At 35.0% G+C, this 14,162-nt stretch overlaps 1 protein-coding gene across 1 annotated transcript in view; it reads right to left on the bottom strand.

The window, feature by feature from the left end:
- The window catches only part of RpS6 (ribosomal protein S6), a 56,078-nt gene that overhangs the window by 30,798 nt on the left and 11,118 nt on the right, over positions 1–14,162 (bottom strand). Inside the window, exon 2 of the mRNA XM_089101880.1 lies at positions 727–931. Coding sequence (XP_088958006.1) covers positions 727–931 — 205 coding nt within the window. The remainder of the gene's footprint in view (positions 1–726; positions 932–14,162) is intronic.

Here is a 14,162-nt window from a genome sequence, read left to right as displayed (position 1 = left end):
AGGGGGCCCAAATGGGGATACATGGTCTATGGTTCGCAAGTAGATAAATTTGACCTCCCTTGCGGGACCAAATGTTTATTAATAAAACAAGTATTTACCAAATAATCCCTTAAGATAGAAAAAAATATTTCAAGTGTTAATCAAGTACATTTACATCTAGGTATTTAACAATCAGTACTTATTGTTAACATTTGGAAGCATTGAATACTCTAGCATAAGATTGAAGTACTTGCCACTACAATTCCTTTCAAATTACGGGGTTATTTACATTTACTTACATTAAAAAGTTTGACTAAATTTAGATTAATTATTAAAATTTAGTTTTTTATAGTTTTAATTTATAATTTATATTTAAAATTTAACTAATTGAAAATTTAGATTAGTAATAAAATTAAAAAAATAAAATTAATAATAAAACTTTTGATTAAACTAAAGATTACTTAGATTAGTCCTGGGGTAGGGAGGTCGGGAGATGGGAGTTAATTTGGAATTGATAATGTAAAGGAGTTTGGTTTGCTCCCCCTCCCATCCCCCCATTTTTCGTTTATCTAATTGTTGTTTGTTCGTGTTTTTAAATGGCTAGCCGTTTTACTGCACACCGGCAAAAACTTAGGTCTTTTTAATTAGTGCAGTAGCTGTAAATTGTGAAGTGTTATAATTGTGTTTATTAATAAAGTAAAAAAAAAAAAAAACTTGGATTAAAATAAAAAAAATATGAAATGTTACCATTGGTGAGTACACCCTGTTTCATAGGGAACCCTTGTTTGTCATTTCCTCCAGATACTTTGAGGATATATCCTTTCCATTCATCACCAAGGCTATCAGCTTCTACTTCTTGGCCCATACGCTTATCATAGAAAATTCTAAGCTTCTTCTCATCATCTATTTCAAAAACCTTTTGAGCCCCAGTGGCAGGGTAGCTTATATTCAGCTAAAAAAAATGTCATTTTAAACATAAAACAAATCCTGTTCAAGCAATGTCAGGGCAAGAATGGCATAGGTTACATATATTTGTTTCAAAAATCTTTTAAAATCCCCCATTGAGGGAAAATTTCGGCCTTGAAATGGGTTAAGCCATCCCGTATTCTGGGCATTTTTTTTCTGAATAAGATTCGGGGCTTATGGCAGGGTAGCTTATATTCAGCTAAAAAAAAATCGTCGTTTGAAATGTAAAACAAATCATGTTCAAACAATGCCAGGGTAGGAAAGCCCCTTGGCTTGGGTACAGGTTCAAAAAATCAATCAGAAAGATTAAAAAAAGAATGTTCAAAAAATCGAAAAGATTTTAAAAAATCTTAAAATCTTCCCTGTTGAGGAAAAATTTCAGCCTTGAGATGGGTCGAAGAGACCCTCCTGGTAATGTTTTCTTTTGTGTCATAAGCACAAGGTGCAGAAAGTTTAAGCCTATAAGAGGACAGAAAGGATGATTTCCCATTGGAAGAGAGATAGTTGATGACAGCTTCACTTACCTTGGTAGTATTGTTAGTAAAGATGGTGGGTGCAGTGAAACTGTTCTAAGTAGAATAGACAAGGCCCAGGGTGTTTATTTGCAGTTGAAAAAAAGTTTGGAAGAATAGGAAGGTAAGTGCATGAACCAAGATTAGAATATTGAAAGCTACAGTAATGACAGTGGTTAAATATGGTTCTGAAGAATGGGCGCTCCGAAAAGCAGATGAAGATTTGCTAGATGTTTTCCATAGAAATTGCCTATGGATTGTCGTGCTGTGTAAGTTAATTATTCTGCATTAGACATTTTTCTGATGAGTGTATTTCTTACTATCTTACCTATGATGGTTTAATTGGTCCAAACTGCCTTAAAGAAAGCAAAAATAAAGTCAAGAAAAAAAAATGTTCCTCTATGTCTCTAACAGCAAAGAGATGTCTTAGTGGCTACTAATCATGATTTTTATTTCCCAGTTGAGATAATTGATATGATTTTTTGAATGTTTCTCATGAACTGCTCCTTGGTCTTTGTGGCAGACAAACAAAGTCAGAACTAAGGAGCCCTACTATACTATACTATAGCCCTACTATACTAGCTGTGGAACTCAGTTCCAACAATAGATAAAATAGTCATAACACACCTATTAAACTACTTTCAATAAATCTGTTAGTAGCTATATGTACACACGGGTCAAAACTATTGAGGGAGAATGCTACATCAGGAATTTTTCCATCAAAAGCAGTAAAACACACTGGAACATATGTGAGCTAGAAGTAATTGTTTTTGGATTGTTAACACCTAATTTATTGAAAATACTTTTCCACATGTGTCTAATGCTATCTCTTACCCAAAATCAACCAAAACCGCATCAACCCAAAATCAATCCGATCCTTTATCCCCTTAGTTCTATGACTATCTACCTTAGTTCTGTCCTAAAAATAAAGTATGGACAGATGGAAGATAGATTTCTCTATCAACAAGTGAAATGACATCATTTTTATACAGTCTTAAAAAGGGCTTATGCAAGATTTGCCAATTACTCACTCGGACTATCTGCCTTGGCTTTTTCTACAATTAGCCATGGCTTGATGCCCGCAACTACTTGATTTTAAATATATCACATTCAATTCAATTAAATCAAAATTTAATTAACTAACGCGCAAGTTATTTGATTTAATTTCTAATATACGCGACGGCCACAGTAGGCAACAAAAGGTGGTAGATCAACATCTCCAACTTCAAACTCTATAATATCGATAATAGTCCAAAATCAGGTTAAACAACTTATCTTATTGAGGGGTGAAAAAGAAAACGTTGATAAATTTTTCAAAAAAAAAATATATTTAAAGTGCACTTCTGATGCGAAAAGGTAATGTTACTTGAGAGGTCCACAAAATAGGCTAAAATTCATCTGCAGCCAGAAAGCTATAAGCAGCAGGTCTCTGATTTAAATATATTCAATTTTTCAGCAGGGTGTAATTTTCTATGGGGCAGGGGGCAACTGGCCCCTCCAGACCCCATTCCTCCTCCTCTCCAGACCCCAGTTTTCCCCCTACCCAACTGAAATTTTAATTTCTCCAAAAATCGTGCCAAAACTAGATAAACCTGCATATTACAAGCATCCAGAGAAATGGGTCTGTTTTATTTAGTATATCTTTGCCTTTATAGTACTATATGGCTCATTTTGCATTCTTTCACTTTCACTTTCATTGTCAATTGATTTGGAAAAACTGACTCCAACTTTGCCCCCCTTCCAGGATTTTGACGAAATTGCGTCATTGTTTTCTGTTATTTTAACTGTAATGAATTCATCTTTCGTAGCCTGTAATGAATTCTATAAATGTTTCACAAGTTTGTCCAATTTAGATTGAAGTCATTAAACTTGTTTAATCTACAGGGTTATGTGTTGATAATTACAGTTGTAGTTTGCTTGTGATATTTTTTATTTTGTCACTAAAGCGTTATTTTTGGTTAAGCATCACATAATCAATTATAGTTACATTTAGAACAGGTCACTGTTTACTTACAGTTCTTTGCAATAGCCTGTTTGTTTAGCTGTTTACTTTTCATAGAAAAACATTAGTTTTTAATTTAATTAAAACATACACTTCTGGAAAACCTGTTCACATGTGTAATATGGCAAAAGAAGTGGCTCCGAGAAAAATAAAATCATACATTGAAGAATTATAACTCCTTACTGTAGGCCATGCTAAAGCATTGTTTCTCGATATAATTATGGAAAAATATATGAGGGAAAATTTAATATAAAAAATCAAATTTTAAAATAGCGTGACCAACCAATTGTTGTTTGTCCGTTAATATTAGCAACAACCCTTTTAAACAAAGATAAAAAAAATCACCCTGATGTTTTCATTATAATAACATTATACATTAAAATTACTAAAAAGGGTTATCATCCTCAAAGACCTAATTTCCAAAACTTTTGTCTACGTTGAACAAAATGGCTATCTAAAAATTTTGATTGGATGTGTTTGGGGAAAAGGTGGGCGTGAGAGGGGGGTTAGTTGCCCTCAAATGACTTTCGACCATTAAAAAGGCACTAGCCCTTCGAATTTCCAATCGAATGAGCCTTTTTTGAAGTTTCAGCAACAAAGCTTTTAATAAAAGCCTTATATGCCCCCAGGGCATAACTTACAACCCTTACCCTGAGGGCTGTGGGGAGAGTGTCATCCTCCAAGATATAATTCCCGAACCTTTCAACTACTTTGAACGAAATGACTATGTCAAAATTCTGATTGGTTGTGTTTAGATAAATGGTGGGCGTGTAAGGTGTGTTAGTTGCCTTCCACTTTTGACTATTAAAAAGGGCACTATCCATTTCAATTTCCAATCAAATGAGCCCTTTTTGAAGTTTCTACGACAACGCTTTCTATAAGAACCTTAAATACCCCCCAGGGCAAAACTTACAACCCTTGCCTTGAGGTCTGTGAGGGGATTGTCATCCTCAAAGACCTAATTTCCAGAATTTTCATTTTCCTTTTCATAGATTTCCTATTTTCCTGAACTTTCATTTTCATTCGATTTCCAATTGAGTGAGCCTTTTTTGAAGTTTCTACAACAACGCTTTCTATAAAACCTTATATGCCCCTAGGGCATATCTTACAACCCTTGCCCTGAGTGTTATGGGGGAGTGTCTTCCTCAAAGACATAATTTCTATCTGGAAATCAATTACGCTGAACAAAATGGCTGTCTTAAAATTTCGATAGAGTATGCTTGGGGAAATGGTTGGTGTGGAAGGGGTGTTAGTTGCCTTCCAATCACTTTCAATTATTAAAAAGGCACAAGCCACTCCAATCGAATGAGCCCTTTTCGAAGTTTCTACGACAACTCATTCGATACGAAGTACCCTGGTCTAAAGGAAATAAAAAGATTGTACCAACATCGTCCTTTACTTAGGCAGCGCGATTGCGCTGCCTATGATAAATTTGGGAACTGATAGTTTCCTGGGTCTATAGTGTAAATGTTATTTTTTCTCAGATTTTTTGCAATGTGGTCTGAAACCCCTTTAACGTGCGGGAGACCAAGATCAACTGAATTTTCCCTTTGATTTGCGTTTTCCGTGTAACTATCTGATATTCTTTTAATGGGTTTAACAATTACAGAATTTTTTATACTAATTGGATAACCATTCCCAAATAAAATATCTCTAAGGTGGTCGAGCTCTGAATCCAGGAAGCGTGTTGAACAAACTTGCAATGCTCTCTCAACTAGAGAAGTTACAACTCCTCTTTTCACAGATGAAGAATGATTATAACGGTCACTATGTATGGGTTTTCTATAGAATCCAAGCTCAAAACATGTATCATTTCGGTGCACTAGAATATCTAAGAAAGGAAGACGTCTCATGTCTTCAAGGAACGGGAAAAAGAGGAATTTACACACCAGAAGTATCTTAAAAACTTAGAAAAAAAAAACACAAATCCATTTGTGGTGAAAAGACTTCCATATGAACGAACTTCTGCAATTTTTGGCAATAGTGGGTGCCAAATAAAAAAAATAAAAAAGAAAAAATATATAGGTGAACTATCATTAAAATTAAGCTAAAACATATGGCACCAAAAAGTTTAAGAAGGTTGGGTTATCCTTTGAAAGGACAGTTGGCTTTGTGAACAGATAAATAAGTGTATTTTAAAGCCAAAAATACGACTATGAACACAGTAAAATAACATAAATGAAAGGCACAAATAACATAAACTTTGATCAGCGATCATCATAAAACACTTAAATGAAACATCACATTAACCTAATAATAGTAGTTAATACTTGGAAAAACGGTCATTGAAAAAAAAAAAAACGCTTAACACTTTGAAAAAACACTTAAATGAAACATTAAATTTACTTTATACTGGGATTTTTTTTTTTTTAGTTAACAAAATTTCCAGACACCTAGCTATTCTTCTGTAATTTTTTAGTGGCCATATACCTAGAAAGAATTGTTTTCTGACTTCAAACTGTCCAAATACTTTACACCCCCCATGGAAAAGAAGGCTTTCCAAATTTGAAAATTTTATTTGAGTTTTATTTCTTAATTTCCGTAGGGGGAAGGAGTTTTGGTACTTGTGTATTATGGGCAACTCACTGAAGTTTATGCTGTGTAAAACTCAAGAACAAAACCGATTGTAGCGCGACACAAGACAAAGACAAGTGACAGAATATATGGGAAATATATAATTTGGGCTATATCTTTGCACATTGGGGGGGGGGGGGTAAAGTATGCGGACAGTTTGAAGTCAGAAAACAATTTACAATTTGAAAACAACTTAAAGTGAGTTAAGTCACATGTGAGTGATATCTTCTGAAATGATTTTTCTAGCCTGCAGCATCATGAAAAACACTCTTTAGGGACAGGGCTGAAGCTATGGGCAACCATTGTCTTCAATGATTAGTAATTACAGTGGATAACGTTCTCTTTCGAGAATAAATTTTACCTAGTATAGAATATCAATTTTACCTTGCCTAGTATACCATCTATCCCCATTTCTACCAGCCTGGTCTGGTAGTTACTACTATCTCCATCAGTCGCTTCTACAGGGGGATATACTACAATGACTGATACCTTGCACTTTTCAGTTGTAAAATGAGCAATTAGTGTTCTATTATTAATATCTTCGCAACGTAAGAAAAACTTAGCAGCCTCCTCGTTCAGCATGAGGCCTACTCTCTGTCTATGCACCCCATCCTTCCTGCTTGACTAAATAAATTTGGTGTCCCCTAGTTTCGTATTTCCAATCCCAGGGATATTCCATCTAATTTCATGTTCTAGTTTCTGCAACTCCTAAAGGTACTTGTTATAATACAGAACACACTAAAGAATTACGCTTAGTTTACATCTCTAAAAACCGGTTTCATAGCTACAAAAACAAGTGACGGATGATACAATTCATTGGATTTAGACAGAATGCGTGGGACTTGTATAATTTGGGCTATATATTTGCACATAAGGAGGGGGGCTTGGTTTAGGTTAGTTGCGCTGTAAAAATACTTAGCCCCCCTCTCCTAATATGCAAATATATAGCCTAAATTATTAGTCCAAGAACAGAACGGTTTGACCCGAAACACATTATAAGAGGAATGATTCTTTGACTATCCAACTTAAAAATATGCGCTGATTCCCAATATGCAGTTTGCTCATCATTCTGCTTCACAAATATGTTTTCTTGAGGTTGGGGTTACTTTTGAGGGGTGAAATTTGTGTTTCCATATATAGGCGTACAACACCAAAGTTGATGTTTAGAGTAGGGTAATAAATCAGGGTGATTATGAAAATCACTTTGATTTGAACGTAAGATTATAACTTAGGTTTCTTTAGGTTGAGGTTGATTTTAAGGAGGTGAAATTCGTGCTTCAGTTTAAAGGCGTACAACAACACAATTTATATATAGAATATGGTATTAGATCAGGATGATAATGAAAATCCCCTTCATTTCAATGTAAAACTAAAAATTTGATTTTTTTTAGGTTGAGGTGGATTTTGAGGAGGTGAACTTTGTGCTTCTATATAAAGGCATATAACAACAAGATTGATGTCTAGGTTAGGGAACTAGACTACAGTGAATATGAAAATCATCCTTATTGAACTTAAAACTAAAAATTAGGTTTCTAGAGGTTGAGGTGGATTTTGAGGAGGTGAACTTTGTGCTTCTATATAAAGGCATATAACAACAAGATTGATGTCTAGGTTAGGGAACTAGACTACAGTGAATATGAAAATCATCCTTATTGAACTTAAAACTAAAAATTAGGTTTTTAGAGGTTGAGGTGGATTTTGAGGAGGTGAAAGTTGTGTTTCCATATAAAGGTGTACAACAATAAAATTGATGTCTAGAATAGGGTACTATATCATGGTGACTATGGAAATCACCTTTAATTGAATATAAAATTTTAACTTTTATTTAAATATTCCATTAGTGTAACCAGGCCGAATCTGAAAGAAACCAGTCTTAAAATGTACAATGACAACTATTGCCCATTTCAATGGTTTAACTAACAATTAAACGTTCTTGACTTTTTCAGTTATATAATATAAAAATGTGAAAAAAAACGAATTATCAATATTCATAAATCTTTGTTATCTTCCAGATCATCTACTCCAAAAAACTACGCAACATCTACGCAACACAGAGGCCCTGGTGCATTTCATGCCATTTCTGTTGCAAGCACATTGCATATTTGAGCAGTTGGTTTTAGTTACAATGAAAAATAGCAAGGAGAGAGTTGGGGACAGTGGTGAGTTCACCAAAAACATGGCAGTATAATCCATTCTGAATTACCCAACTGAAAATTAAATGAACAATAGACGGGCTCCATCAGTTCATGGTAGTTTTAAAAAGGAATGCACGAGTCCTGCTATTTTGGACCACAAGTTCACAGACTCAAAATGTAGTTTCCCCAGAAGAAAATATTGAATATAGAAAGAGCATCAATAAAGGCATTAAGGGATGTATTCACTTTCATAGCAGCTAAATTATATGAAAATGTAAATATTTACCACAAATCTACTTGCATATATTTACATTGAACTATTTAAAGCTGCATTGCCATTGTTGCCTGAACCCATGAATTATTCCAAACTTGATAAGAGCAGTATATATATAACTAGCTGAGTATACCACTACATATCCAAGAATTACCAGTGGGTCAAATCTTAAGCATACTTCAGCAGGCCTACCTTAACAATCAAACTAAATGAGCATAGTTTTAGAGTGTTGTATTTGATGACAGCGTTTTTGAAATGAACAATTGAAAAGGAATGCTTACAAAAAACCTATAGTCTCTTCAGATCAAAATAGAAGATAAAGAAATCAAGAAACTTCAGTATTTTTGGCAGTTTTGAGAGTCCTAATCGTGGCCATCAGGAAAAATCAATGAATTTTGGAGCAAATATACTGAATTTGTACCAGTTTGGCAAAACTGTACTTAATTTTCAACTTCAAGAAAAAGTTGTACAGATGTACAGGTCAGAGGAAAATGTACTGAATCCACTACAATTGTACCATCTCCCACAATACTGACCCTTGCCCATTAAAAAAAAATAGTAGTAAAAAGTATTTTGACACTAAAGGTGTCAAATAATTGCCAATATCATAGAAAACAGAAAAAAAAATCTAAAAAAACTTTAGATGTTGCTTTCCTTTCATGGAAACAAGGAACCTTACTATTTATCTTTGGTCAAATTCTGACAAGGAACCTTAATATTTATCTTTGGTCAAATTCTGACAATTTTCACTTTTTCAGCAAGGCAAAATACCACAGGTGCCTAGCTACAATAACTGAGATAAACCAGCTTAGATAAACAAAAATACAAACCTTGTGGACAGGAGCCATAAAGAAATAAAGCTGCTGCTATTTAATTGTCAGGATGTGGTGGGGGGTCTTCAAAGCACATCAAACATATTGAGAATATTGGGACAACCCTCCCTGTCCTTAAATGCCCTGAGGGCATTTAAGGTTTTAAAAGGTGTTGTTGTAGAAACTTCAAAAAAAGCCCATTCAATTGGAAATTCAAAGGACTAGTGCCCTTTTTAATAGTCAAAAGTTATTGGAGGGTAACTAGCCCTCCCCCCCCATGCCCATCCTTCCCCCAAACACATCCAATCAAAATGTTGAGACAACTATTTTTTTCAACGTAGTTGATTTCCGGATAGAAAATATGTTTCTGAGAAGGAAACGTCCCAAAAATCCTCAGGGCAAGGGTTTTAAGTTATAACCAGAGGGCATATAAGAACGACGTTGGCACAATGTACTATTTATTAATTTTTTTTTTCCTTTAGAGCTGGGCACTTCATATGGAAGGGGTCGTCGTAGAAGCTTCAAGAAGGGCTCATTCGATTGGAAATTGAGAGTTCTAGTCCCATTTTTAAAAGTCAAAAGTTATTCGAGGGTAACTAGCCCCCCCCCCATGCCCGTCATTCCCAAAAGGCTCATTCGATTGGAAATTCAAAGGGCTAGTGCCCTTTTTAATAGTTGAAATTGATTGGAGGGTAACTAACCCCTCCCCCTCCCCACGCCCATCATTTCCCAAAACGCATCTAATCAAAATTTTTAGACAGCGATTTTGTTCAGCATAGTTGATTTCCAGATAGAAAATATATTTTTGAGGAGGACACTCCCCCACAACCCTCAGGGCAAGGGTTTTAAGTTATGCCCTGGGTGCATATAAGGTTTTAAAAGGTGTTGTAGAAACTTCAAAAAAAGCTCATTCAATTGGAAATTCAAAGGGCTAGTGTCCTTTTTAATAGTTGAAAGTGATTGGAGAGCAACTAGCCCCCCCCCCACGCCCATTATTCCCCCAAACACATCCAATAAAATTTTGAGATAGCCGTTTTGTTCAGCGTAGTTGATTTCCAGCTAGAAAATATATTTTTCAGGAGGACACTCCCCCAAAACCCTCAGGTCAAGGATTATAAGTTATGCCCTGGGGGCACATAAGGTTGGATTATAAGTTATGCCCTGGGGGCACATAAGGTTTTTATTGAAATCTTTGTCGTAGAAACTTGAAAGAGGGCTCTTTCGATTTGAAATTCAAAGGGATAGTATCCTTTTTAATAGTCAAGTGATTTTGGGACAACTAACCCCCCTCTCACAGCCACCTTTTCCCCAAACACATCCAATCAAAATTTTTAGATAGCCATTTTATTCAATGTAGTTGAAAGTTTTGGAAATTAGATCTTTAAGGATGACAACCCCTCCCCCCACAGCCCTCAGGGCAAGGGTTGTCAGTTATGCCCTGGGGCATATAAAGTTTTTATTTAAAGCGTGTCATAGAAACTTCTAAAGGGCTCATTCAATTGGAAATTGAAAGGGCTAGTGCCTTTTTTAATAGTTGAAAGTGATAGATAGCGACTAATCCCCCTCTCATGCCCACCATTTTCCAAAACAAATCCAATCAAAATTTTGAGAAATCCATTTTGTTCAACGTAGTAAAACGTTCTCGAAATTAGGTCTTTTAGGATAATAACCCCCTCAGCAACCTCAGTGCAAGGGTTGTAAGTTATGCCCTGGGGGCATATAAGGTTTATATAGGAAGTTGTTGTATAAATCATAGGCAGCACGATTGCACTGCCTAAGCAAAGAACAGGGAACTCGAGAACAAGACAAGAAACAGGGACTAAGTAAAGAGGAGGACACTCCCCCACAACCCTCAGGGCAAGGGTTTTAAGTTATGCCCTGAGGGCACATAAAAACGCCGTTGGCGCAATGTATTATTTATTAACTTTTTCCTTTAGAGCAGGGCACTTTGTATCAAAGAAGTTGTCGTAGAAAATTCGAAAAGCGCTCATTCAATTGGAAATTGGAGTGGCTTGTGCCCTGAAAATAGAAAGGGCTAATACCCTTTTTAATAGTCAAAGTGATTAGAGGGCAACTAATCCCCCTTCCACTCCCACCCTCCATTTCTGCTCTTAAATATAACCAAATCAAAATAGCGTAATTGTATCCAAGGTATCAAAGAAAGTAAACAGATTTGTTTTGCGAATGGAATCAAGTTTTCCACTTCAGGTCAACTAGAGGAGGTATGAAACTAAATTAAACAGTACTATTTGTGTCCAGATTTTTAAAAGGGTGTATATTGTTAAAAATTGCTGAAAGTTTTTCTCAAGCATACAAATAGCAGGCCAAACTATAAAAGTCTCGAAAAACGAAAAGATTTAAAGTATTGTTTTCGTTTTCCCTGAAAAGACTATGTCAATATAAAACAAACAGAAATTAATTTAAAAAACTTTTTCCACAAAATAAGTTTTCAAAGAAAAGTAAAGAAATCCATTAAACAAGAAATGAGCAAAAAAAATCAAATAATCTACCAAGCGTCAAACTACCACAAATCAGCATTTTTAAATAAATGAAATCCAAAACAAACAGAAATTACAATAAATAACCAAGTCAAACTCAAAACGAGCAGAAATTAACATAAGTTGGGCTCATAAACCCTATGCCTTCCCAAGGCCAGAACAAAATTTGCATTTTACTGAAAAATATAAATGTTTTTACTTTTATAACTTTAATAAATCAAATAATATTAACATTTTGATTACTAAATATCAGTATATGTATATAAAACTGAAAATGCACATTCATTTGTATTTTTTTTCAGTAAAGTGCAAATTTTGTTCTGGGGGATTAGTTGCCCTCCAATTTTTTTCGACTATTAAATTTGGCATCAGCCCTTTCTATTTTCAATTGAATGAGCCTTTTCGAAGTTCCCATGACAAATCCTTTGATACGAAGTGCCCTGGTCTAAATAGCAACAACAACAAAAAATAGTACATTATACCCACATTGATCTTTACTATAAAAAATGTCAAGCCTTCCAATCACTTCCGACTGTTAAAAAGGGCACTAGGCCTTTTGATTTCCAATCGAATGAGCCCTTTTTGAAATGACAAGGCTACCCTTACCCTCAGGGCTATTAGGGTGGTTGCCATCCTCTAAGACCTAATTTCCAGAACTTTCAACTAAGTTAAGCAAAATGACTATCTAAAAATTTTGATTGGATGTGTTTGGGGAAATGGTGGGCGTAAGAGGGGCGTTAGTTGCTTTCCAATCACTTTCTACTGTTAACAATGGCACTAGCCCTTTCAATTTCCAATCAAATGAACCGTTTTGAAGTTTCTACAACAACACTTTCAATAAAAACCTTATATGCCCCCAGGGCATAACTTACAACCCTTGCCCTGAGGGCTGAAGGGAGGGTGTCATTCTCAAAGACCTAACTTCCAGAACTTTCTACTACGATGAACAAAAAGGCTATCTGAAGATTTTGCTTGAATACGTTTGGAAGAAATGTGGATATCATAGAAGGGTCCGTTACTCTTCAGTCACTTTTGACTATTCACAAGGGGACTAGCCCTCTCAATTTCCAATTGAATAAGCCCCTTTTGAAGTTTTACGGCAATTCTATCTATAAAAACCTTATATGCCCGTGGGGATATTTTTTAGATAGCCATTTCATTCAGCATAGTTGAATGGTCCAATAACTATGCCTGTGGGGATGGCATGACCTCCTTTACTGCCCCTTGGGAAGGGGCTATAAGTTATGCATTTTGCCCAATGTTTACATAATAGTATTTTTTATTGTAAAATTTACAGATTTGGGAGGGGGGAGGGATTCTCCAAGGAGAAGAGAGTGGAATTTCCCAGCAAGATTTGGAAAATAATCAGAAACTAAATAAAAACAAAAATTTTATAACTGAATAAGGAGCAACATTGAAACTTGAAACAAACAGAAATTATTCTGTATATGAGGAGGGTACCTCCTTCTTAACCCTTGTTCTCTACTTTAAATTTTTATATTTTGTCACAATTCTTTTCTAAACTTTTCAAACACAGTTTGAATTTGAATGAGAACAGTCTTTAGCATAGAGAACTTTAATAACTTAGCATAAAGATGGGATTGAAACGGCAGCTCCCCTTGTATATCAATTAGTTTCTGCTTCTTTTAAGTTTCAATATTGCTTCTTACTTTCACTTGGAAAAACTTGTCTTTCTATTTAATGGGCTAGGAAGGACATACATCTTATTCACCCTATATTGCGTATACTAATGTCTTTGTTCCAGTGGTACACTGAGACAACTGCATAGTGCAGAAACCCCAAATCTTCCAAATGGAATAATTTTAGCCCATAGAAATAATGAAACACTGCATTTTTAAGCAGAGCTCAATAGAATTCATGGGCTGATTGTGATACAACTAAGTCCAAACATAATTATACAGGTGTAAGGTGTTTAAAATTCAATCCTTGTGGATGGTCTAGATATTTTGCATTGGGTAAGAGTAGTGGCCATAGAAAAAAAAAGAACAGAAAACACACATGAAAGACACAGCTATCACAAATTTCAATGTCACAAAAAGGTATGCTTAATTTATTTCCATATCACAAACAGTGCTGGATCAGAAAAAAAAATTCCAGGATTTTCAAATTTTAGGCTATATTATTAGGGCTAGCCTACAAATTATTCTTGATACTCTCTAAAACCCTCTAAAAATACTCTACAAACCCCTTTTTCAGTGTATTCTGAGTCTTTTCAGAATATTAATTTAAAAAAAAAATTCCAAAAGACAAGTTTTTCAAAGAGAAGTAAAGAGCTCCATTAAGATAAGAACAAGCAAATATCAAATCAAATAATCTTCCAAGCATAAAACTACCACCAATCAGTATCAATATATAAATGAAACTCAAAACAAACAGAAATTACAATAAA

Source organism: Artemia sp. Qi Xiang Cuo, chromosome 15 (assembly GCF_049724085.1).
Source record: "Artemia sp. Qi Xiang Cuo chromosome 15, ASM4972408v1, whole genome shotgun sequence".
Classification (NCBI taxonomy): domain Eukaryota; kingdom Metazoa; phylum Arthropoda; class Branchiopoda; order Anostraca; family Artemiidae; genus Artemia; species Artemia sp. Qi Xiang Cuo.
Note: the sequence above shows the minus strand (reverse complement) of the source record. Positions and strands in the feature narration are given on the sequence as shown.